At 41.7% G+C, this 22,388-nt stretch overlaps 1 protein-coding gene across 1 annotated transcript in view; it reads left to right on the forward strand.

Moving 5' to 3' along the window:
• The window catches only part of SNX9 (sorting nexin 9), a 63,148-nt gene that overhangs the window by 4,214 nt on the left and 36,546 nt on the right, over positions 1–22,388 (forward strand). The window contains exons 2-3 of the mRNA XM_054722166.1: positions 18,099–18,185; positions 21,549–21,623. Coding sequence (XP_054578141.1) covers positions 18,099–18,185; positions 21,549–21,623 — 162 coding nt within the window. The remainder of the gene's footprint in view (positions 1–18,098; positions 18,186–21,548; positions 21,624–22,388) is intronic.

Raw genomic sequence — 22,388 nt, forward strand, 5'->3', positions numbered from 1 at the left:
GCTCAAAGCGTCACTTCCTCTGGAAACCATTCCTGATCTGCCCCACCTTGAGGTCACATATGTCCCCACTGCCATTTAAGGTATGTTTCTATGACGAGTGGCTGTCTCTTTTAAGGTACTGGCAGCAGACAAGTGCCCTGACTGGGAATCGAACCGGCGACCTCTTGGTTCATGGGGCAATGCTCAACTACTGAGCCACACCGGCTGGGCTTTGCTGTTTTGATTGGATGTTTTCTGCTACCTTATCTTCCAAATCACTGATTTGATCAAGTACTTTATCTAATCTACTTTTTTCTTAATTTCAGTTATTGTAGTCCTCATTTCTGACTGGTTCTTTTTTATGTTTTACATCTCCATTATGTTTCCTGTCTCTGTGAAGTTTTCACTGAGATCACGGTCATCTTTATAACCAGTATTTTGAACTCTACATCTGATAGATTGCTTGTCTCCATTTTGTTTAGCTTTTTTTTCTGGAGTTTTGTTCTTTCAGTTGGGACATGTTTCTTTGTCTCCTCATTCTGTTTGCCTCCCTGCATTTGTTTCTATGGATTAGGTAGAGTGTTATGTCTCCCAGTCTTGGTAGAGGGGCCTTATGTAGTAGGTGTCCTGTGGGGCCCAATGCACAGTCTCCCTGGTCTGCTGTGTGAGCCCTCCTGTTGTAGCTGAGCCTTGGTTTGTCAGGAGAGGGGTTGACCCTCAGGCTAATTGGTAGTGAGGACTGGTTGTGACTACAGCAGAGGAGCTGTTGATAGGGGAACCCTATGGCGCAGGATTCGTTGTAGTGTTTCTTGGTTGCCTGCTGAGTCTACCCTTTGGGTGTGTCATTTGTGGAGGAGGTTGGGTGATGTTCTGGTGGGTCTGATGCGGGCCATTGGGTGTGTTGGTTCTGGAGCCTCTTGGGAGGGGCTCTGGTGCAGTCAAGGTCAGCTGCTGCCTGTGCCCTGCCCAGGGCCACTTGTGCTGGGCCTGGATAAGCTGACTGGGAGAGGCTAAGCTGCAAATTGAGGCCAGCTGCCACTAGTGTTGGGCTTGTGGTTGCTTAGTGAGATATAAGGGGCACCTGAGACTAGATGCCGCTGGTTTGGGGTTTGTGAACCTTGGGGAGATTTTAGGAAAGTTCTCACCATGAGCCAAGACAGGCCATTTGTATGGAAAAGCCACTGGAAGCGGCTTGGGTGTGTCCGAGAGTTGGGTGGGGTGTGGTCTCAGGGAATCACCAGGGCAGGGCAACCAGTGTCATGAGGTTGATGGAGACTCAGATATGGCCAGTATGTAGGCTGGGTTGGGGGAGGGCTCCAACAAGGAACAGTGGCCTCTGCCAGCTCTTCTGACTTGGAGAAAGCTGCCCTCCAGCCCTTGCCCTAAAGCCAGACAAGTCAGTTCCTCCCCATATGTCCCTGGTACCTTTCAAGCTGCTACCCCAGTTCTGGAGCTCAGAGGGAATTAGTCCGAGTAAAGTCAGAGCAGTCTCTTTAAGAGGAATGCCTGAGACTCTAGCAGCCCTCTGTCTCAGCTACAATCGCCACTGGGTTTTTGTTTTATTTGTTTTTTTTTAACATATTTTTATTGATTTCAGAGAGGAAGGGAGAGGGAGAGGGAGCTAGAAACATCAATGATGAGAATCATTGATCGGCTGCCTCCTGCATCCCCAGGCATGTGCCCTTACTGGGAATTGAACTGTGACCCCCTGATGCTCAGCCACTGAGCCATACCTTCAGGGCGATCCTCACTGGTTTTTACCAGCCAGAAGTAATGGACTTCTCTTCCTGCCATTGGGACCCTGGGCTGCGGGTTCTTTTGTGGGGCTGCGACTCCTCAGGGGTGACTTCCGCAGCAGAGATACTTTTAACTGCCATATTTGAGTGGGTGACCAGCCCATTTGGTGTCTCCAGTCTCAACAGGGCTTCCTCTGATACCCTGAGTTATAGGACTTCTGTTCAGCCAGGCTTCAGGGCATTCTCAGTGGTGGCTCTGTATTTAGCTGTAACTTTGATGTGGTTGTGGGAGGAGGTAAGCACAACATTTGCCTACTCCACCTTTTTGACTGGAAGCCCAACAGTATGTTTAAGTTTAAAAGTATAGGATTGCTCTTTGTCTTTTTGTTAATCATTTCTAACTTAATTGCATTGTGATCAGATAATCTGATTGATACTAATACTATATCTGAAAATTAGTTGAGGCTAACTTTGTACCTAGCATATAAGCAGAAATATTCCACTTGTGCACAATATATATGTATATACAGTGTAGATACATGTATATATCCTAATTGATACACGTGTGTGTATTCTGTGTGTGCCCATTAGATTGAACTTACATTAAGTTATGCCTTTCACATCTGTTTTCTTACTAACTTGATGGACATGTTAAAATGGTGGCTTTTTAAAAATCTCTTGAGTTTAGAATTAACATTATCTTTCAGGTGACTTGAACTTTTTATCATTATGAAGTATTGCTCATTAAAATACTTTTTTTTTTTCTTCAAGACCATTTTGTCTAACGTTAATGTGGTTTCACTGGCTTTCTTTTGGTAAATATTTGCCTGATATATAAAAGTGTGTAGCTGAATTTCCCCTTTTTATCTAGTCTGGCAATCTTTGTAGCTGGGACGTTTTCTCTGCCTTTATTTGTGTTTGCTGATGTGTTTGGGTTTCTGGCTGCCATCTTAGAGACTGATTGAAGCCCCACCCCTTTACTTTACTGCTTCCCCCTTCTCCAGTTTTTGGAGGGTTTGTCGGACATACTGCCTTTCCTTCAGTGGTTATCGTGGAATGTGTGTTACCACTTCTAAGTTAAAGTCTGAAGTTACTCTCCCCAAATAGCCAGTTATTGCCTGGTATTTGAATTCTCTCTTTTCCACCACAAATTATACATTATTTTAATTTTTTTACAATTAATGTTTGTTTAGATTTCATTACATTTTACCATATCTGTGCTTACTATTCCTTTTTACATTCCAGTTCTTCTTTCTGGGATAATTTTCTTTTTGCCTAAAGTGAATTCTTTGACATTTCCGTTAGGGAAGATTTGGTGATGGTAAATCTCTTTGGTGTGAAAATATATTTTGCCTTATTCTTGAAATGCAGTTCCCTAGGTTCAGAGTTCCAGGTTGGTAATATTTTCTCTTGGCATGTTTGAAGGTATTACTCCCCTGTTCTCACTGGCTTTCAAAGTTACTGGTAAGAAGTTAGCATCTAGGATTGTTCCTGTAGAGATGGTCTAACGCTCCCTCTGCCTGTTTAGAAGACCTTCTCTGTGTCTCTAGTGTTTTGCAGTTTCACAGTGTGTGTCATGTGTGCACTTTATTCACACAGCTTGGGATTTAATGGGTGTCTTGGTGTTTCAGTAGCTCTGGGGCAGTGCAGTTCAGTAGAACTTTCCGTGATGCTGCAGATGTTCTCTGTGCAGTCCTGTAGGCAGCCGCCTGCCACATGTGGCTAACAAGGACTTGAAATGTGGCCATTGTGACTGAGGAACTTTGTTTTAATTCTTAATTTAAATAGCCACATGTGGCTGATGGCGACTGTATTGGGGATCACAGGCGTAGAAAATTCCCAGTGATTATTATTTCATGAATATTGCCTTGTTCCCATTTTCTTTTTCTGGAACTCGAATTAGCATGAAAATATCCAACAGACATATAACTTCTTAACTCTCAACCTGTTATGTTTTCTTTGTGCTGCATTCTGGATACAGTAAACCCTTGATTTTGCTCATTTTCCTTAGAATGTCATCTGAGAGAATTTTAATATCTATATTGAAGTCACTCCAGAGAGAATTTGTCTTTGCTTATGCCATTCTCCTGGAGATGCTACATCCTTGGGGCCGCTCTAACTTGATTCCTGGCTTAATGTTTTTCCAGCCATACTGGGTAGCATAAACATGGACCTCAGATCTCAGTGGAAATTTTCCCTTCTTCCCCTACTCTGTGTCAGTGGTAAGTTTCCTTGCTGTTCCCTTTTGCACAACAGGTTCTTCTCTTTTACCCTATGTTTTGGTCCTCTGGGGCCCCAGCTTCTAGCTCAGTACAGGAGTCCTGCCCTCCCCCAGTACAGCCTTCAGAGTATAGATCCAAACAGGGTCTCCAGAGTTTGCAGGAGACTCCTAGGGTAGAATCCTGCCTCAGCACATCTTTCTCCCAGGGTTTCTGCTCTCGCTCCCTATGGCCTCTCCAGATCCTTTCCTTTTGTGCTGACTCAGAAATGTTTTTTAAAAGGTGCATATTTTGTGTGTGTGTGTGTGTGTGTGTGTGTGTGTGTGTGTGTCTTTTGCTTTTAATAGTTTATTCAGTACCTCAGTGTTTCACTGTGATGTTGGTTAACATATCAGCCTGCTGTGTTTGCCAAAACAAAACCCAAGTTAGAGCATCTTTATAATAGATTGTGAAGGAATGGAAGATGTGCACACAAAGGGTTAATCTATTTTTGGAAGAAAAAGGCAAAGTTGTTAAGCATTTAAGTTGAAACCAAACCTGACGTCAGGCAATCAAAATAACAAACTGTGGGCATTCCACTTTCTAATTGGTACATCTTCTCCCCTTTAGATTTTTAAAAACACACCTGTTAGATTTAGCCCATTTATTCATTTTTAGGCACTGTAAGTACAGTGCTTAAGGATGTTATTCAGTATGACTCAATTTTCTAAGCTATTCTTAGTATCTGACAATCGAGTCAGGTAGTGGTATTACCTGCAGGGACAGGATCCAAAAGTCTGGGAACTGTTACCCGTCACCCTTCACTGACTCTCACTTGAACTCTGAATGAGCTCAGTGTCAGGTCCTCAGCTCCGCAGTGGGATGTCATCGGAAAGGCCTTGTCCTTGCCCTCAGAGGGCACACTACCAACGCTGTAGTGTCCTACAGGAGTGGGGGCCCTCTGCACAGGGGGGGCTCCTGGCGCACCTCAAGCCAGCAAGGCTTTCAGAGGAGCTGAGTCTTGAAATGTCTTTTTTTCTTTAATCCATTGATTGGATTTAACCCTTTTCTATCACATCAGTCTCTTAAAATACCTAGTACATTTTGATAGTTTGCGAGTCCAGTCTTTGTCCTGTAGGGTCTCAAATATTGAATTTAACAGACATTTCAGTAGCTCCTGTGTGCCTCTTGATGCTCGAAGTAAGGCAGCTAAGGTTTGGATCCCTGCCTAAGAGAGCTGACATTCAGAAATTATTGAGCTATTTAAAATGTCAGGTTCCATGTATTTTCTAATGCAGATTCACAGAAAAGGGCTTGAAAATGTAGAAATATGTGTTAATAGTAATTGTTTCTCTCATGGTGGCTGCCATTAACAACTTATTTTTCAGATTTTAGCCTGTTTTGTATTCTCAAGATTTTGAATAATGAATATTTATTGTTTTAGTAATAAGGAAGAAAACAAGTTCATTTTTTTTAATTTAAAAACTTATTGTCACTAACCAGGCATCTAAAGCAGAATCCCAAACTTATCCACCTTCTGTTAATTGGTTTTGAATTTACTAAGATGAAAAAAAATGTTTTTAATTAATTTTAATTTATAAGTGGCATGTCAACAGAAAAAATAGAAAAATGTTAATGAATTCAGTATTACAAATAGAAACTTAGATATTTATTTAACTTAAGAACCATATTTTCTTACTTTCCAAAGGAGAAAAAAGTATGTTTTTTTAACTTTCAAAAACAACTGAAAACTTACTGAATAACCACCACTGAACCTGAAAGTTTTAAAAATTGCAGCTTTGTAAATACATTAGTAATTTTACCTGCTTCTCTGCATCCTTCTCTCAGAACCTGATAGGAAGCAGAGCAGCTAATCAGTGGGTCAGCAACAGTGTTTTTGTTTAAGTCACTTCTATACTTTCTTCACCTTCATAAGATTTTAGAGTCAAGTTAAATTTAAGATTTTTTTTACAGCCTTTTTGTTGATGTGTCAAAAATGAGTCTCTAATCTATTTTCCTGCATACACTGTCATTGGAAATTTAAGAATAGAAATGAATTTATGTCTATAAAGAGGCCACAGCCTTTTGTTAAAAGTCTGTTTTGTGCCCCGGCCGGCGTGGCTCACTGGTTGAGCGTTGACCTATGAACTGAGAGGTCATGGTTCGATTACAGGTTAGGGCACATGCCTGGGTTGAGGGCTCGATCCCTAGTGTGGGGTGTGCAGGAGACAGCTGATCCATGATTCTCTCTCATCATTAATGTTTCTATCTCTCTCTCCCTATCCCTTCCTCTCTGAAATCAATAAAAATATTCTTTCTACTTGGTTGTTTTCCCTTTTTGTGATGTTTATTCGCGTACAGGAAGGATTCACTATAAACTGGGATCTGTTAGACCCCAAGATCTAGGGTCTACCTTGACTGTAGTCTGGGAGCTTAAACATGTTTTTCTAATTTCAAGTTACTCTTGTGGAGGTGATGAACTTTTTGAGCTGACTTTTTTTAATATATATATTCTTATTGATTTCAGAGAGGAAGAGAGAGAGAGAGAGAGAGAGAGAGAGAGAGAGAAATGTCAATGATGAGAGAGAATCAAGGATTGGCTGCCTCTTGCACACCCCACACTGGGGATCGAGCCCGCAATCCAGGCATGTGCCCTTGGCAAGAATCGTATCTGGGACCCTTCAGTCCGCAGGCTGATGCTCTATCCACTGAACCAAACCAGCTAGGGCTTCGAACGGACTCTTATCCCAAACTTTGCTAACCCGGTTTCCCAAGTCTGGGTGTCTGGCAATTTGAGTTTGATTCTTTTTGCCATTGCTATGGTGTGCTGCCGGGGTGTTCCTCAGCATCTGGAAGGGCTCAGGAATCTGGGGAAGGGCTGCGTGTAAATTAATAAATAGACTAGAAATACAAATTTAGAATACATGGGGGAGCCAGAGGAGACCTAGCTTCAGTAACCAAGTTCTCTCTGAATCTCCAGACCCAGGGCTCTTGATTAACACAAATTCCCCTAAAGCCGTGTTCAGCACACTGCGGCTTGCGAGCCACGTGCGGCTCTTTGGCCCCTTGAGTGTGGCTCTTCCACAAAATACCACGGCCTGGGCGAGTCTATTTTGAAGAAGTGGCGTTAGAAGAAGTTTAAGTTTAAAAAATTTGGCTCTCAAAAGAAATGTCAATCGTTGTGCTGTTGATATTTGGCTCTGCTGACTAATGAGTTTGCCGACCACTGCCCTAAAGCAAAGCAGATATACATCTCAAAGGTAAGGTTTGGTATACAGTAGGCATTGTCAGGTTGGGGGGAACTGCCTTCTCTGTCAGGTAGCAGGCAATAATATATGCACATCTTTAGGTTTGGGGAAAAGCTTTCAGCTATTCCAGCAGCAGGTAATATGACTCAGCCCTGCTGAACATAGAACCCCATCAACCTTTTGAGGATTTCTTGCATTTATGACCTGCTGGAATTAGCTTCCGGCAGTGTGCCTAGCTAATTCTGGTAAATTACCTTTCATACATCAAAACAAGATAAAAATGAGTCCGTGTTTGAGGCATACAGGACAAGAGTGTGAATAAGCTAAAAAGCACATTGGCATTGCTAGAAAATCTGTGACATACCACTATGTGTTTAGCTGGTCCATAATTTTATTAAAGAATATTATAACTGTAAACCTACTTTGCCAGCCCCTGCATTTACTTTCAGTATTTCCAGGACATGTGATCTGAAATTTTCTATCAAATAGAATCTAAAATTCAGTATGTTAGAGATTTTAAAAATTTCATTTAAAAATTATTTTCAACTGATTTGACTGGGATATTCCTCATATATAAAAAGATAGTCTGTTAATCCTTTTGTAGCTCTCTCACCAATTGGCTTAAATGGAGCTCAGGATTTTCCTAGTGTCACTTTAATTAGATAAAATCAATTAAGTTTCAAGAAGGGATGAAATAAGACTTAAGTCTAATATAAAGGTGAACAGAGCATTACCTTCCCACAGTTAGCTTTGGCCAATAAAGGCAAGATCAACTCTTTAAAAAAAAGGTCTGTTTAGGTGTATCGAAGCCCTTCAATAGTTTTGCATCTCAGAATAAATGCCAAAGCCCTGATCATCATGCGTAATTTCCTGTGGCCTGGGAGCCATGCTGCCATCCCGGGGGGCTCAGGCTGCACGGTGCATGGACGAGGCATGGGCGGCAGGCATGCCCCGCTCGAGGCCAGTGCTGCTTCCTTGGCAGGCCCAGTGGGTCACAATGTTCTCATGGGCTTGAGAAGAGATGGTATCATCCTGGCTTAGGATTTTGAGATTTAATGAATCTTTATTCTTTTCATTGTAATTTTTTTGTATGAAATATATCATTGAAATTTCATATGATTTGTGGTTAAAACCTCCACGGCAATGAGTTTTATTAAAGATATTGTCTAAACATTTGGCATGACTCAATATTTTTTATTTTAACTATTTATAAAAATTCCAACCACAGACAAAAGTAAAATAGTAAGTATATTGAGCTCCATATGTACTAGTACATATCACCAGTCTGAATATTTATCAACTCCTGGCCAATTTTATATCCTCTAACCTTCCTCTTCTATTTTTCCCTTCCTTTGTTATTTTAAAGCAAATTTCAGATATTACTTAATGATAAATATTTTAGTATATACCCTTAAAAATAAGATTTTAGAAACAAAAACAGTATTTGTTCTTTACTGTTTCAACTGGATCAGCTGCTGTTAGTAAATCAGTATCTGTGCTGTATCATGATTTATCAGAAGTGTTTCTGTGACATTTCCAGTGAAAATGGATCTTAAACAATTATCTAAAAAATAACAATGTAGTTTACTGAAATACTGTGGTATAAAGAAAATACCATAGCTCTTTAAATTTAGAGGTCTTACAAGCGTAGGGAACCTAACAGGGCTTACTGTTATTTGCAATAAAATAACTAGGTTTACGGTAGAGATAGAAGTAAGGACAAACATAGCCTCTGTCCTTGGGGGAATAAGAAAATGAAAGACAGTGACCAAGTCATTAAGGCTCAGAATAGCCTCTCCCCTGCTTTCTCTGCCTTCTTCCCTTCTTCCCTGCCTGCCTGCCCACTGTGCTTTGCTCCCCTGTGCATTCTGTTTTATCACACCACATTCTCTTGTAACTATTTCTCCTTCCCATCAGCCATTGGGGGGGTGGCTTTTCCTTGCGTGTTTTCATATCCTCCTGGCGTGATCAGTAGGAGCTGTGCAGTAGCTGATTTTTTGAGGAAGAGCTGCAAGCCGCCTGGGTGTCCTGGAAAGGAAGGGCCCAGCTTTACCCGGAGACAGTCCTGGGTTGCAGTCCCGGCTTGACTACTTTTCAGCTCTGTGACGGGAGGCAAACTAATCACTCTGTAATTATGCCAGAGCCTATCGTGTTTCTTGCAGGGATGTTAAACTTCTAATGTGCAGGGTAGTCCCAAAATAAAGAATATAAAGAATTGCCCTTCGTTGGCCCCAGTGCTAATTGCACCACTGTTGAGAAACCCTGGCTGAGGTTAATCAGGCCTAGATCTGTCCCTGGAGCTGAACGTGGTGTTACTTTGCAAAGTGGGGGAGGGTTATCTAGTAGAGAGGGCAGAAGAGGGCGTGAATGTTGTGAGCAGCTAGTGTGGATTCCAGTGGTGTCTCTCTAGGTGAGAAAAGAAAGTGCTCTGCTAGGGAGGGTGGTATTGCGGAGCGGGAGATAGGGTTAGATTTTTAGGGTGGGGTGAGGTTTTGGAGGATCTTAAACACCAGAAAATGAACCTGAACTTGATCCTAGATAATCAGGAATCATTAGGAGTTTTCAGTATGTGGATGGCGCCTGTTTTATCAAAGAGCCTCTCCCAGCAGTGTGCGGAGTTGACTGGGTGAGAGGAAACACTGGCCAGATCAGTTAAGGGGTCAGGACAGGATCAGCTCCAGGATGACTGACATCACAGACGGTACCGGGCTAAGAGCTGGGTTAAAATTCCAGTTCATTTGTTGGACATTCTACCTCAAGACAGGTGACCTCCTGCAAAACAGCAATACCACCCTGTTAGGGTTGTTTGGAAAACTAAGTAAGGACATAGCTGAGGTGCCTCGTGCCTGGAGATGCCTAGTCCCACTTCATTGTTCTTTCTACTTGGTGGTTTTCCCTTTTTGTGATGTTCATTCGTGTGCAGAAAGGATTCACTGCAAAGGGAAAAGCAGATGCTGGCAAAACCTGGTCAGAAGTTGGGACCCCTCCCAGGAGCTTTTCTGGCTTCTCAATTTTCCCATGTAATGGATCCCTCCTTCTGTAATCTTTTCCCATCTCTTGGTTGCCATTTAATCTAAATCTCTTCATTTGATTAAGTATAATTAATTCATTCTTCTGTTTTTGGTACAATAAACTTTAAGTTAGCTCAAATTGTATTTTATTTTGCTAACTTAATTCTCTTTGGCAGTCTTTTTTTTACTCTATCTTTAACCATATACTGTGATACTGTAAAACCAGCTGTAGTTCTGTGGTGAGTTTATATTAGTTGTATGAATCTAGAAGAGAAATTGTCCTAAAGAGGAACCACTGATAAAAATAAATCATAGTTAATGCCCTGGCCAGTGTAGCTCAGTGGTAGAGCGTTGGCCCACACACCGAAGATTCCAGGGTTCGATTCCAGATCGAGGGCATGTGCCTGGGTTGCAAGTTTGTTCCCTGGCCCTGGGCTGGGTGCATGTGGGAGGCAACCAGCTTATATCTCTCTCACATCGATCTTTCTCTCTCTCCCTCCCAGCCCCTCCCTTCCACTCTCTCTAAAAAGCAATGGAAAAAATATCCTTGGGTGATATTTTAATTAAAAATAAGATAAATAAATAAGTCATAGTTAAGAGTACTGGCCTTCATCCAAATATTCAGTTTAAAGCAGACACTCGTATTCCTCATGCAACCCAGTTATATGTGTCTTTATATAGATTACCTTAAGAAGAAGCATATTCTGAGTAGTTTAATTGTATTTTTAATTTTTTTTTTTTAGTTTTTAAGTTACAGTTGATGTACAATATTTTATTACTTTCAGGTGTACAACATAGCAACTAGACATTTGTATAACTTACAAAGTGATCACTCCAATAAATCTAGTACCCATCTGACAACATGGTTATTACAATATTTTTGACTGTATTCCCAGTGCTGTACTTTACATCCCCTTGACTGTTTATTTAAATACCAATTTGTACTTCTTAATTCCTTTGCCTTTTTCACCTATTCCCCTAACCCTTTTCCCATATGGCAACCATCAGAATGTTCTCTGTAGCTAGGATTTGTGTTCTTTTTTGTTTGTTTGATTGACTTTTAGATTCCACATATAAGTGAAATCATATGGTATTTGTCATTCTCTGACTTATTTCTCTTAGCATAAAATCCTCTAGGTTATCCATGTTGTTGCAGATCCAAAATTTCATTCTTTTTTATGGCTAAGTAATATTTTATTGTATACATGTACCACCTCTTCTTATCCATTCATCTATTGATGGACACTTAGGTTGCTTCCATATCTTGCCTATCTTAAATAATAAAAGGCTAATATGCAAATCGACCGAACAGTGGAACAACGGGTCACTATGACGCGCACTGACCACCAGGAGGCAGATGCTCAACACAGGAGCCGGGCTCATGGCTGGTGAGCACAGCGGCGGTGCCAGGAGCCTCTCCGCCTCCACAGCAGCGCTAAGATGTCCGGGGAGCAGGCCTAAGCCATCAGTGGGACATCCCCCGAGGGCTCCCGGACTGCGAGAGGGTGCAGGCTGGGCTGAGGAACGCCCCCCTCCCCCCCCCCACACACACCAGTGCACAAATCTCATGCACTGGCCTCTAGTTGTAAATAATGCTGCAATGAGCATATGGATGCATATGTCTTTTTGAATTAAGTGTTTTGCGTTTCTTCAGATAAATATCCAGAAGTAGAATTGCTGGGTCTTTCTTTATCTCTTGTTACAGACTTTTTTAAAAAGTCTATTTTGTGCCCCGGCTGTCATGGCTTGGTGGTTGAGTGTCGACCTATGAACCAGGGGATCACTGTTCGATTCCCAGTCAGGTCACATACCCAGGTTGTGGGCTTGATTCCCTGTGTGGGGCATGCAGGAGGCAGCCGATAAATGATTCACTCTCATCATTGATGTTTCTATCTCTCTCTCCCTCTCTCTTTCTCTCTGAAACCAATAAAAATATATTAAAGTCTATTTTGTCTGGTATAATATTGCCACCCCAGTTTTTAAAAATTTATTTCTATATTCATGAAATATCTTTTTCCATCCCATTGCTTTCAGTCTGTGTGTGTCTTTAGATTTGAAGTGAGTCTTGTAGGCAGCATATGTAAGGGCTTTGTTTTCTTATCTATTCAGCCACCCCGTCTTTTGATTAGAACACTTACTTTGTTTACATTTAAAGTAAATGTAATTTACTTTAGTAATTGTTGATAGATGGTAGTTACTGACATTTTATTTATATTTTTATCTTTTTTCTTCTAAAAGATGTCCCGTTAACATTTCTTGTAATAGTAGCTTGGTGGTGATAAACTTTTAATGTTTTCTTATCTGAGAAGCTTTTAATCTGTCCTTCAATTCTAAATGATAGCTTTGCTGGGTAGTTGTCTTGGTTATAGTTCCTTCCTTTTCATTACTTTGAGGATTTCATTCCAATCTTTTCTAGTCTGCAAAGTTTCTGTTGAGAAATTATCTGACAGTCTGGGAGACCCCTTGTAGTTAACTGCTTTCCTTGCTGCTTTTAAGGTTCTCCCTTTGTCTTTAACCTTTGGGTTTTTAATCATGATGTGTCTTGGTGTGAGCCTCTTTGGGTTCATCTTGTTTGGGACTCACTGCACTTCCTAGACTTGAGTATGCTATTTCCTTGGCCAGGTTAGGGAAGTTTTCCATCATAACTTCTTCAGCGAGGTTTTTATTTTGTTGCTGTTTCTTTTCTTCTTCTGGTACTCCTATGATGTGAAAGTTGGTATGTTTGGTGTTGTCCTAGCAGTTTCTTATACTATCTTCATTATTTTGGATTCTTTTTGCTGTACTGATTGGGTGTTTTCTGCTACCTTATCCTCCAAATCACTGATCCTGTCCTCTGTTTCATCTAATCTGTGGATTTTCTCTAATGTATTCTTAATTTTAGTTATTGTATTCTTCATTTCTGACTGGTTATTTTTTGTTTCAATCTCAATTTTTTATGTTTGCTATATCTTTGTTGAAATTCCCCCTGAGGTCATTGAGCATCCTTGGGATTTTGGATGAATTGCAGTATATTTATAAACAGACATCTTTATGTTGTTGCACCTTGTTCTCAGGAACATGATGTGATGTATTGATAGGCTTTCTTCAGTAAATTCTTTATGCTTTTGGTAGGGGGGTTATTGAGGGTTGACCAAACGACTGACCAGCAGTCTGCATGGGGCGACCAGGCCGGCAGGGGAGTTAGTGAGGGGTGACCAAACGACTGACCAGCAGGCTGCATGGGGCGACCAGGCCGGCAGGGGAGTTAGTGAGGGATGACCAAACAACTGAACAGCAGGCTGCTTGGGGCAACCAGGCCAGCAGGGGGTGCAGTGAGGGGTGACCAGCCCGGCAGAGGGGGGCAGTGAGGGGTGATCAGGCCAGCAGAGGGGGGCAGTGAGGAGCAACCAGGTCGGCAGGGCGCGGGGGGGGGGGGGGGCAGTTAGGGGCAATCAGTCTGGCAGGCAGGTGAGCAGTTAGGAACCAGCGGTCCCGGATTGTGACATCCCCCAAGGGGTCCCAGATTGGAGAGGATGCAGGCTGGGCTGAGGGACCCTCCCCTCCCCCCATGCATGAATTTCGTACACCGGGCCTCTAGTGTATATATATATGATGTTAAAAAATCCAGAGGTTATGACAGCTAACATTTGCTGGGCTCTTTGTGCCAGCCACTGTTCTAAGTGCTTTATATTTACTACCCCATTTATCATTCGTGTCACGAGGCTCATGCTGTTATCCTTATCTTATTCTTGAGGAATTTCAGACAGAGACTTTAAGCTTTAAGGAATTCGGCCTAGTTGAACCTGCATGGTCTGGTTTCAAAGCCAGCTTAATCGCTGTGTTGCCAATAATTACATTTCCTCCCCTTTTGTGGGAGGAATGGAAAACATTCAATACACAATACTGGGGCCTGGGAGGGAGTGCATATAAGTTCTCTACCAATCATCTCTGGGGTTTGAAAAGCGCGTGTGCATGTGTGTGTTTTAGCATGTACATGTCTTTTTACAATCAGGAGAATAATAAAGCTCTTTTAATTTGGGGTGGGGAGTGAAGTTATTTTCTTAACCACAGTGAGGTAGGTTTTCGTGTGCTTTGCCCTGGAGGTTAGTAGTAACCTTGCAAGTGTGATAAAGAGCAAGGTATGCTGATATGAAGAGAACTAAGAGTAAATGAAATATGACCCGTAGAAGAGTATATGTGCTATGGTTCTAAGTGGTTTTGTGTTTATGTGCAAACATGTCAAATGCATAATTTTTGAAGGGTACTTTAAGGGTACGTTCAGAGCTGTTAGCACTTGTATTCTTTGGCAAATGAGGAACATTTTTTAACTTTTCCTTTTTTAACTTCATTATATTGCTTTTGTCCTTGTTGTGAAAGTATATTTATTATGTTTATGTACAGTGAAAACCACAGTACTCAGAATGAGAACTGCAGGAATATATAGCCCTTAATACAGATTCTGCCTTCTAATCATCTTTTTTTTTTTTTTTAATCCTCACCTGATGATATGTTTTTATTGAATTTTAGAGAGATAGAAACATCGATTGGTTGCCTCCCTTACAGCCCCCACTGGGGTGATCGAACCTGTAACCTAGGTGTGTGCCCTGACTGGAAATTGAACCCATAACCTTTTGGTGTACAGGACGATGCTCCAATAACTGAGCCACATGGGCCAGGGCTTGAATAGATTCTTGAATGAATTATATGCTACTTGTGAACGTTTAAAGAATTAGACTAACTTTATTTTCTTCTTTGGAAGTTTTAAGAGTACCATACCCAAAACATGGCAATTAATTGACCCATGTCCCCTTGGAGAATTTCTTATCTCTAGCAGCTCTCTTGGATCCCGGGCCACAGTATTTTAACAGTTTATTAATGAAGCAGGTGAAACTATAGAAAGCATGCTTATCAGGCTTTCTGGTGACTTAGAAGGAAAAGATAAGGGATAAATTAGTGGCTTCAGAATTCAGAAAACTCTTATTAGTAGGTAGAAGCAGTGGGCTGAGTCTTAACAGGATGAAATTGTACAGATATTTAAGATTCTGTATTTGATTCAAAATAACAGAATAAGCACAAGCCAGGATTTAACCAAAGTGATTGAAATCATTTATAATAGGGACAAATACATCTATATTAATGATGTAATACAGTAATGCTCTCAGGGTCTATTAGAATACATTCTGTTTCTCACTTAAGCTGTAGAAGAATAGTTGATCCTCCAAAATAAACAAAATGAAAACAGACTCATAAACACAGAGCAAACTGGTGGTTGCCAGAGGGGAGAAAGCTTGGGTGTTGGGTGAAAAAGGTGAAGGGATTAAGAAGTACAAATTAGCAGTTACAGAATAGTCACAGGGGGGTAAAGTAGAGCATAGGGAATAGCGTCACTAATATTGTACTAACTGGGTATGTGCCAGGTGAGGACTTGAAATATCAGGGGGCCACTTTGTGAAGTATGTGATTGTCTAACTACTATGCTGTACACCTGAAACTACTACAAAATAACATTATATGTAAACTGTAATTGAGAAGTAAAATGTAAAGTTCGAAGGAAGGAAGGGAGGGAGGGAGGGAGGGAGGGAGGGAGGGGAAATTGCTCCTCTAGGCTGAACGTTCAGTTATTTTTTCTTTGGCCTGTTATGCTCATTTGGGGATGTGCCTTTGAAATATGTTTGTTCTCCAAAATTATTCTCATTTCTAATTTTTAAGAAACATCTCTGGATTAAAATAAAAGTATTGATCAGTGTTTTAAATAAACCTACAATGTTTATGTACATTTTTGCCTTGGATAAATGTTTAGTAACATTTAAATGTGTAAGAGTTTCCAGTTTTTGGTTTTATTTTTGACATTGTTTTACCAAGTTGTAAATTTGGTAAACAAGAGGTTTTGGTATTCTGTATTTGGGGATTAGTTGGAGTTGGTGGGATTTAAAAAAATCGTTACCTGGGATTCTTAAGGAATAATAAGAAAACATCTGGCTCTTGTCAGCACACCAGACCCCTCCCCAGGAAGCTTGCTGTGCTGAGGGGTGTGTCCTGGCTCAGGGACCCTCCTCACAGGGGAGGACCCGCCGCACCCATTTATCTCACGTCTGCTCTCTTTGCACGAGGGATTGAGATTGGTGTGACATGTTTTTGAAAAATATTCCACAACATGACAAGTAGAATTCTACTTTTGCAGCTGTAGGAGAAAAATCCCTCAGCACAGTTTTGTTGTGCTTGAAATGACCTAAGGAAAATTAACGCTCCCAGAATTCTCTGCCTGCAGTCCATTCTTTCCATCCCCCTTCCCAACCTCTCTGTGAAGATGGAAGTAAGGAATCAGGTGCCATTTCTTCACTGACACACTATACACTACCATTTGTTTCTTTCCAACGTTTTATTATGAAAACTCTCAAACATGTAGAAAAGTTGAAATAATTTTTCACTGAACACCATAAACCCACCATCTAGATTCTATAAATAGCACTTACTATACCTACTTTATCACATATTCACCCATCAGTCCATCTTATTATTTTTGATGTATTTGAAAATAAGTGAGTATTTAGGTTTTTCCCTTGTCTTTTATTACTAGCTGTGAATTAACCCTTATGGTAAGGATTTCAGGCATCATTAAGCAAGTGTGAGAAAGCGGCCTGGCGAGCAGGAGAGCCTCGCACAGGTCTCGCTTATGGTGGGTGTTCAGTACATACTTGTGAAGTGGAAGCAGTTCCATCCGTCCTATCTGACTAGCCCTGGAGGTAAACTTCAGTTTGCCTCTTAGACAATTACTTTAAAAATACACCATATAATCTCTAGATACAGGTGAGCCTCGATTTATAAGATGGACTTCTTTCTATGAGACAGTCCATGAAAGGCATTTATATAGCATTTGAAATGGTTAAAAAGGGGGTGTTTGTTGTTGTTAGTCCTCACCCGAGGATAGGTTTCCATAGATTTTTAGAGAAGGTGGAAGGGAGGGGGAGAGACACATCCATTGGTTGCCTCCCGCACGCACCCTGACCAGGACCAGGGATCAAGCCTGCAGTCGAGGCATGTGCCCGTGACCAGAATCAAACCCAGGACTTAGTTTATGGGTTGATGCTCTATCCACTGAGAAAAACCAACTAGGGCAAGATATATATATCTATTTTATGATATATAATACATGTACATTTTTCCCACAGTGACTCTCTCAGAATACATGTGTGGCGGTACTCCAAGGAGCTCACATTTCTGGGTCGGTGCCTCAAGGATCCTCTTAAGGAAGAGGCTGGAGGAGTAACCTCACAACCAGAATGGCTTCCTTTTAGTATGTTTTCGGAGAAATTAAGATTTCAGGAAAGATGCAGGAAAATGTTTGAAAATTATAGCTGTTCAGGTTACCTGGCCAGTCTCCACAGCCCTATGAGTCATCGTACATTACAGTGGGTAATATTGTAGAACAAGAATGCAGTGTATATCCTGCATGCTGAGTTTACTTGGCTGGGAAAATGCATTATCAGGATTCATCCCAGTGGCTCTAGATAAAGAATAGTGAGAGTTGTAATGGCAAGGGAAAGATCTAAAGACGTCTGCCTCTTACAGGTGTCTGCATATTTGTATGTCTCTGTGTATCTCTCCGGTCCCTGAGAGTGAGTTCCCATACTGAACAATGTCTGCATTACTGCTTCTTACCTCCTGGGAAGGAGGGGCATGCCTTTTCCCCCTTGATGAAATGGGTTTGTTTTGAGGACTTTTGGGGCCAATCTCTAAATGCAGTGTGGGCAGTTACCAGAACTCCTGTTTCCAAAACAGAACCGGGCTCTGAATCTTGTGGTAATATGTCTCCTTTCTCCCCAAACATGGCAGCCACTGTCATGTGGTGTCTGTTCATATCAGCATGTATACAAAGGGAACTTAAAGGTTGTTGGTTTTTTTACTAAGTTTACATTTGTAACTTCTTTTCCTTTCCACTCCCAACAGGCTCGGGTTCTGTATGATTTTGCTGCTGAACCTGGAAATAATGAACTGACAGTTAATGAAGGAGAAATCATCACAATTACAAATCCAGTAAGAGAACTATTGCATTTAAATCGGATTGTCCCTTAAGGACTTATTTTTAACATTTTATTTATTTATTTGTTAATCCTCACCAGAGGGTGTTTTTTCCATTGCTTTTTCAAAGTGGAAGTGGGGAAAGAGGAAGGGAGGGAGGGAAGGAGGGTGAGAGAGACAGACAGACAGACAGAGACAGAGAGAAATTGGTGTGAGAGAAACACATCGATTGGTTGCTGCCCTGACCAGGAGTGGGGAGGGAACCCGCAACCCAGGTACATGCCCTTGATCGGAAATCAACCCTGAGACCCTTCGGTGTATGGACTGAGGCTCTAACCGCCGAGCAACACCAGCCAGGGCAAGAATCCTATATAATAAAAGCCTAATATGCTAAGTGTCCAGTCGACTGGTTGGCTGTTCAACCAATCAAAGCATAATATGCTAATGATATGCTAAGGCCGCTCAGTGGCTTGCAGTGACGTGCACTGACCACCAGGGGGGAGACGCTCTAACCGGTAAGTTAGCTTGCTGCTGGGGTCTGGCCCTGGAGCCCTCCTGCGGTCCCTCCCCAGCTGGCCAACCTCCTGCATCTCTCCCCTGCCCCAATCATGCACTGGTGGGGTCCCTCAGCCTGGCCTGCGCCCTCTCACAATCTGGGACCCCTCGGGGATGTTGGAGAGCTGGTTTCGGGGATGGTTTTGGGGGATCCACTTAAGCCGGCAGGCGGACATCCCCCGAGGGGTCCTGAACTGTGAGAGGGCGCAGGCTGGGCTGAGGAAACCCCCCCCCCCCGCGCCCCCAGTGCATGAATTTTGTGCACCGGGCCTCTAGTACTTTATAAAAATTGAGAAAGTTAAGTCCCTTAAAGATATCTGGGTAGGGTTTCATCAAATAGAAATCCTAGCCAGATCCCAGCCAGATCAAAGGTGCTGAAATTAGAAAGTATTCAATGTTTCTTAGAAGTCACAGCAACCATATTGACAACCTATGAGTCAGTGTTTGGCTAAGTCAGTGATGGGCAACCTTTTGAGCTTGGTGTGTCAAACTTCGCCAAAAAACTGAGCATAACTCGGGTAGTGTGTCACTTTGAGGAAAAAACATTATTTTGCAAATGTTTTATCCGCAGGAGCAGCAAATGTTTCATCCTCGGCATGCGGCCGCCTCAGCGGCTGCGTGTCATCAAAAATGGCTACGCGTGTCAGTGCTGACATGCGTGTCATAGGTTCGCCATCACTGGGCTAAGTTCTATGCATACTTTCTTTATTGTATTTTCCCCATGAACTCTGTGAGGTCAGTATTTTTCATCTCTTTTTGCAAATGAGGGTAACGAGACTTAGAGAAGTTAAGTAACTTGTCCAAGGTCATTCTACTTGTAAGTGACAAAACAAGGATTCAAAGCCACATCTGTTTGGCCTCTAAGCTTCTGCTTTTTTTCTCTGCTGGGAACACTATATGTACACCAGTGTCCCAGGAGCACAGGTATGTACAGACCAGTAGGAGACAGGCTAAGAAAACTGGCTCTTAGAGCCAAATCAGACAGGACTTTGTATGCCAGGCCATACAGAGATTCTGGGCTTCATTTGTTAAGTAGTGGATTCATTTAAGGGTTTTGCTTGTTTTTTGTGGTTGGTGGTGGTGGCAGGGAGATATGATGAGACCTGCACTTCGAGGAAATTAATCTAGTACAGGCATATGGAATGAATTGGAGTCAAGGGACATGACTTTGAGTCACAGCAATAGAAGTTGAAAGAAAATGGATATAGGAGGCTTTGGAGAGTCAGGCCCAGAGGACTTGGGGCCAGATTAGATACTGCTGGTGAGAAGAGAGTCAAGGACCCCTGAGGTTTTTGTCCTTTGCGCCTGAGTCAATGGTGGACTTATTAATGTATGTAAGTCAGGAAGAAAGATGAAATGAGTTTACTTTTAGATATGTTGAGTTTAAGGAATAGAAAATAATTAACCGTGGCCTGGATCAGTTTAAGAATGGAAATGCAGAGCTGGAGATGGCTGGAGATAGGCTGGCTCCCTGGACTCTGACAGGAAGCACATGAGGAAGGTGCCAGGAAGGCCAAGGGGACTCTGGGGAAGGAAGGAGATGCAGGTGTTCCACCGGGGGAGATGGGGGGTGGGGGGGACTGTAGCACAAAGAGCGGGGAAGGAGACGAGGATGCCTGAGAGGAGGGTGGTGGTTTCTTATTAGTGATAGTATTTTTACAACCTATTTTAAAATCTGCCTTAGGTACAAAAAATGAATTACTGGGTAGAAAAAGTATATGTAGTTTTGTGAAATATGCTAGGTGTATATAAGTAAATAGGTTCTATTTTTTAATCATTGATGAAATTTTGATTCTTTTATCTACCTAATTTTTTTAAATGAAGACATATTCTTTATATCTTAGAAAAATAGTAATGTCTTTAAGTTGCTGTTGTCAAAAATGGACAGAGTTGTGGCTTAATTTTTTTTAAAAGAATGAAAAATGTTTTATCTAGATTCAGGTAATTATTAAATAATTAGGGCACAATTTATGAACTTAAGACAACTCTTACTATTTTAAGGGGGGAAAGTGGGTTTTTGCTGAGATAATAGATTGAAACACAGGAATCCTGGTATAGAGTACTTTATTACTTATTTTATTAATAGTATTTTATAAGAAGAGCTAAGGAACCCATGGATCAATTAGTTAGCTTTTCCTAAATAATAGGCAATCCCAGAGCTTAGTGACTAGAACAAACAACCGTTTGTTGTTGCTCAGGAGTCTACAAGTCAGCCGGATAGTTCTACCAGCCTGGGCTCACTCATGAGCCGGAGGTCACCTGGCACTGGGCTGGGGCCCCCTGGGTAACATGGCTTCACTCACTCACGTGACTGGCAGTGTTCCTGCTGGGGGTAGGCTGGCTTGAGATGGGCCAACAGTCAGATTGGGCTTTGTCTTCATCATCATCTAGCAACGCAGATGTGTTCACATAGCAGCTCCTCTAGGGGGAAAGCCTCTTGAGGCCAGGCCCTGAGCTCACCCCACCACTTCCACCTCACTGTTGACCAAGAGGCCACAAAGGACAGCGCCAATTCTAGAGGTGGGGTGTGCATTCTGCTTCTTGCCAATCAGAGCTGCAGATCATTTTTGTAATCTACCACAGACCATAACTAGGAAGGAATGATGGCATTCTGTGAATAGACTATTTACAAATCTTTGATCACTTAGTGTTGAAGTTTGTTACTTCTTGTTTTTAGATGATATCATTTTCTGGAGTAAAGAAAAGGCTTAAAAATTTAAAATTTTGAAATCACATATATAACAATTCCCAAAGTAAAATTTTTGCAGGAAATTCCAACTATATTCTTTCTTTCTTTCCTTTTTTTTTTTTTAACTTTCTTAGGATGTTGGTGGAGGATGGCTGGAAGGAAAAAACAGCAAAGGAGAACGAGGTCTTGTTCCCACAGACTATGTTGAAGTAAGAACTTACTGTCATTTATCAATTAAACCTTGTCTTTGTCAAACATAGTTTTATGAATCACCAACTTAAGGGACAGACTGGATGATAGCAACTTTATTTTTAATAAAAAATTTTCATTGAAAAAGTAATACACGCTAATTATATAAAATGTGGAGAATACATTAAAGTAGAATTAAGGAAAAATATTATCTGTGGACCCAAGCTCCAAAGAGTGACTCCAGATATTTAAGTGAAATTCTTTCCAAAGATAGTAGTGTTTCATTATTCTGAATCTAAGTCCCTGTTTTTCACTTGCTTATATTGTGTAATAGCTGCTACCTACAATACTGTTTATTATAGAATTGATTCACAAAGTTTAAATTTAGTACATTTCTCTCAGTTCCTTCTCCCATTCCCATAGACAGAAGGGTCTTGAATGAGCTACTGGGAACCATTGCCTGGTTTAAGCTCTGTTATGATAGATGCCAGGATAGTGTTACAACACCCTGAATGAATGAGGCTCCCTGCCTGGGACACACCCACTCATCTGACAAGCCCTCTTGTGTGTCAACCTCCTGGCGCCCCCCGCTGGTTGTCTGTAGGGCACTCAAAACTAAGTACGGGTTATACAGAGAGTCTGTCTCTAATCTGGGTATAGAAACTAAGGCTGCCTGGTACCCTGTGAGTAAAATCAGAGTGAGATCCAGAATAAAGGCACCTGCGGGTCCCCTCCAGTAGGGAGGAGCTGTACCCAGGGAAGATGTTCACCAGGGCGCTGCCTGC

Source organism: Eptesicus fuscus, chromosome 10, assembly GCF_027574615.1.
Source record: "Eptesicus fuscus isolate TK198812 chromosome 10, DD_ASM_mEF_20220401, whole genome shotgun sequence".
Lineage (NCBI taxonomy): Eukaryota > Metazoa > Chordata > Mammalia > Chiroptera > Vespertilionidae > Eptesicus > Eptesicus fuscus.